Source organism: Leucoraja erinacea, unplaced genomic scaffold (genome assembly GCF_028641065.1).
Source record: "Leucoraja erinacea ecotype New England unplaced genomic scaffold, Leri_hhj_1 Leri_823S, whole genome shotgun sequence".
Classification (NCBI taxonomy): Eukaryota; Metazoa; Chordata; class Chondrichthyes; order Rajiformes; family Rajidae; genus Leucoraja; species Leucoraja erinaceus.
The window spans coordinates 62,452-65,655 of record NW_026576755.1 but is presented as its reverse complement, the minus strand read 5'-3'; the positions used below and the strand labels follow the sequence as shown (position 1 = coordinate 65,655).

Sequence of the window (3,204 nt, the reverse complement as noted above, 5' to 3'; positions counted from 1 at the left end):
TGGTTTACAAAAAAGGATACAAAATGCTGGAGTATTCAGTGGGACAGGCATCATTTCTAGCCAGAAGGACTGGGTGACATTTCGGGTCCAGACTGAGGAGGATCTCATCCAGAAATGTTACCCATTCCTTCCAGCATTTTGTGTTTACCTAAACAGTGCCTATCTATCCACGTGGCGGTGTGCCAGCAGGCTGGAGGAGCGGGCAAAGGCCTTGCCACAGAGCGGACAGGTGAAGGGGCACTGGCCGGAGTGAACTCGCCGGTGCTCCAGCAGGTGGTCAAGGCGGGTGAAGCACTTACCACAGGACAGGCAGGGGAAGGGACGCTGACCCCTGTGGGTACGCCAGTGCTGCCACACGCTGGACATGCGGGTGTAACCCTTGCCACACTCAGCGCACACAAAGGGTCTCTCTCCGGTGTGTATTCGCTGATGTTCCCGCAGCTCCCTTGCTCTTGTCATAGTGGGAGCAGCTCCTCGCCGTCGTGGGCCCGCCGGTGCTGCCGCAACCCCCGCGAGCTCTCAAACGCCTCACCACAGTACGGGCAGTCGTAGGACTGGCCACTGGTGTGAACGCGGTGATGTGACAGCGTGTGGGAGGACATGGAAAAGCATTCTCCACACACCGGGCTGGGGACGGGTCGGTTGCCGGCATGCACCCGCTGGTGGGACAGCAGCTGGGTTGAGCAGATGAAGCCCTTGCCACACTGGGCGCATGTGTAGGGGCGCTCGCCGGCATGGATGCGCTGGTGCATCAGCAGCTGATAGGATTGGGTGAAGCCCTTGCCACACTGGGCGCAGGTGAAGGGGCGCTCGCCAGTGTGGGTGCGCTGGTGCACGAGCAGGTGACAGGACTGGGTGAAGCCCTTGCCGCACTGGGTACATATGTAGGGGCGCTCACCAGTGTGGGTGTGCTGGTGATACAGCAGGTGCGAGGAACGGGTGAAGCCTTTGCTGCACTGGCCGCACGTATAGGGGCGCTCGCCGGTGTGGATGCGCTGGTGCATCAGCAGGTGACTAGACTTAGTGAAGCGCTTGCCGCACTGGGCGCAGGTGTAGGGACGCTCGCCGGTGTGGGTGCGCTGGTGGTACTGCAGGCTGTCGGAGCGGGTGTAGCCCTTGCCGCAGTCGCTGCAGGTGTAGGGCAGCTCCCCGGTGTGGATGCGCCGGTGGGTCAGCAGGCTGGTGGAGTGGGTGAAGCCCTTACCACAGTGGGTGCAGGTATAGGGACGCTCGCCGGTGTGGGTGCGTTGATGCACCCGCAGGTTTCTGAACTGGGTGAAGCCCTTGCCGCATTCATTGCAAGTGTAGGGCCGCTCCGCAGTGTGCATGCGCCTGTGCTGCTTCAGGTCCGGCGACGACTTGAAGCCTTTTCCGCAGTCGGAGCAGGTGAACGGCCGCTCATCGCTGTGCACTCGCTGGTGATCCCGCAGCCCATACACCCGGGTAAAGCTCTTGCCGCAGGTGGAGCAGCAATAGGGCTCCTTGCTCGTGTGCACCCACTGGTGCACCTTCAGGTGATTCTCCGTCTTAAAACTCTTGCCACAGTCGGAGCAGGTGAAGGGGAGGGGGGGGGCATTACACCATCAGCCTCTCTCTCTCTCTCTCTCTCTCTCTCTCTCTCTCTCTCTCTCTCTCTCTCTCTCTCTCTCTCCCCCCCCCTCTCCTCTCCCTCCCTCCCTCTCTCTCTCCCCCCTCCCCCCCGGCCCAGCCCCCGCCCCGCCGGCTGGAGGACCATCTGTCATCCCTCCCTCCCTCCACACACACACTCACTCTCTGTGCCTCTGTGTCACCCGGTGCCGGTGTCGGTGTCGGTGTCCGGGCCGGGTCAGCGCGGCTTCATCTCCATCTTGTCCCAGACCAACTTCCCCCTCGCGCTGGCGCTCGCCTCACGTCCCAACGTCACCCGCGCACGTCATCACGTCACCCGCTGACGTCAGCACGTCACCCGCTCACGTCCCAACGTCACCCGTACACGTCACCACGTCACCCGCTCACGTCCCAACGTCTCCCGCTGACGTCATCACGTCACTCGCTCACGTCACCCGCTTCACGTCCCAACGTCGCCCGCACGTACGTCAGCACGTCACCCGGTAACGTGAGCACGTCACCCGCCTCACGTCCCAACCAAGATCTTTGGTCCCAACGCGCTCGCGCGTACGTCACCACGTCACCACGTCACCCGCTCCCTCCCTCCCTCCCTCTCGCTGCTGCTCTATCTACAGCGCTGCCAACTCGAACGCTTTCGGCGTGAGGTTCAACTCGCGCCCTGGAGCAATTTCTCACGCCCTCACGCTCATGACCGAGTTCTCACGCTGAGTTCAGTCCCTGCGCAACGTGTCCATTAGTGTCGTGTGCCAGGGGTCTGTGCGGTCCGGGGAAGCGCAGTTGGCGGCTGTGAGTGACATCGCGCCTCTTCTCTTGGTTGGATGTGAAGCCGCTGCAGATCCAACCAAGCAGCCGGAGCTGGAACTAACCAGGTGAATCCGTTGTAAAACCTGGGGGTTCGGAATGGCCATGGATTATTAGTGAAGTATAAATACGAGGAGTCAGTCCTCAGTAGTGTGTTTAGATCTTTTGCAACCTGTTCCCAATATGCAATATACGGGGTTTAAATAAATACGAGGAGTCAGTCCTCAGTAGTGTGTTTAGATCTTTTGCAACCTGTTCCCAATATGCAATATACGGGGTTTCGAACCGTAACCCGAAAACACGCGTTTTCTTTCAATTCGTTTTTGCAGGGTCGGGGCAGGCGAGCCGACCTGAGAACTGCGGCCAGTCCCTGGGATGCGAGCTGATCTGGGAACAGTAGCCAGTCCCTGGGCACGCAGAATGCCAACTCAATCATCATGGACAAATTGGGCCAGCCATGTACATGTTGCATAACTAACTCTATACACATCTGAAAGGGCTTAAAGTTACCATTTCAGTCAAATTGCTCCCACTTTCCACATTTTGAATCGCTGCAGCTTCGGCCATGGAGCGCTCCGGACAGTGCGAGAGGCCCGGAGCCGTCGGAAGTGCCGCTGCCGCGAGAGTCTCTGTGCGGAAGGGACAGACTATCAAAGGGAGGTGGAGAGAGAGGGGGGGGGGAGAGGGGGGGGGGAGACAGAAGGGGGGGGGGGGGTAGAGACAGCGAAGAGACAGAGAGGAAAAGGGGGAAAGAGGTAGGGGAGAAGGGGGAGAGAGAGGGGGGGGGTGGAGAGA

At 60.1% G+C, this 3,204-nt stretch overlaps 1 protein-coding gene across 1 annotated transcript; it reads right to left on the bottom strand.

Annotated features, from left to right (window-relative positions):
• Positions 1-814: 814 nt before the first annotated feature.
• On the bottom strand, positions 815-2,297 carry LOC129694848 (zinc finger protein 239-like; the record flags this gene model as incomplete). Its single annotated transcript, XM_055631608.1, has 3 exons — positions 2,292-2,297; positions 1,090-1,535; positions 815-1,014 (listed from the first exon to the last, which is right to left on the bottom strand). Coding segments are annotated over exons 1-3 (652 nt in total), but the record flags the coding sequence as incomplete, so codon positions are not given.
• Between the last annotated feature and the right edge of the window lie 907 nt (positions 2,298-3,204).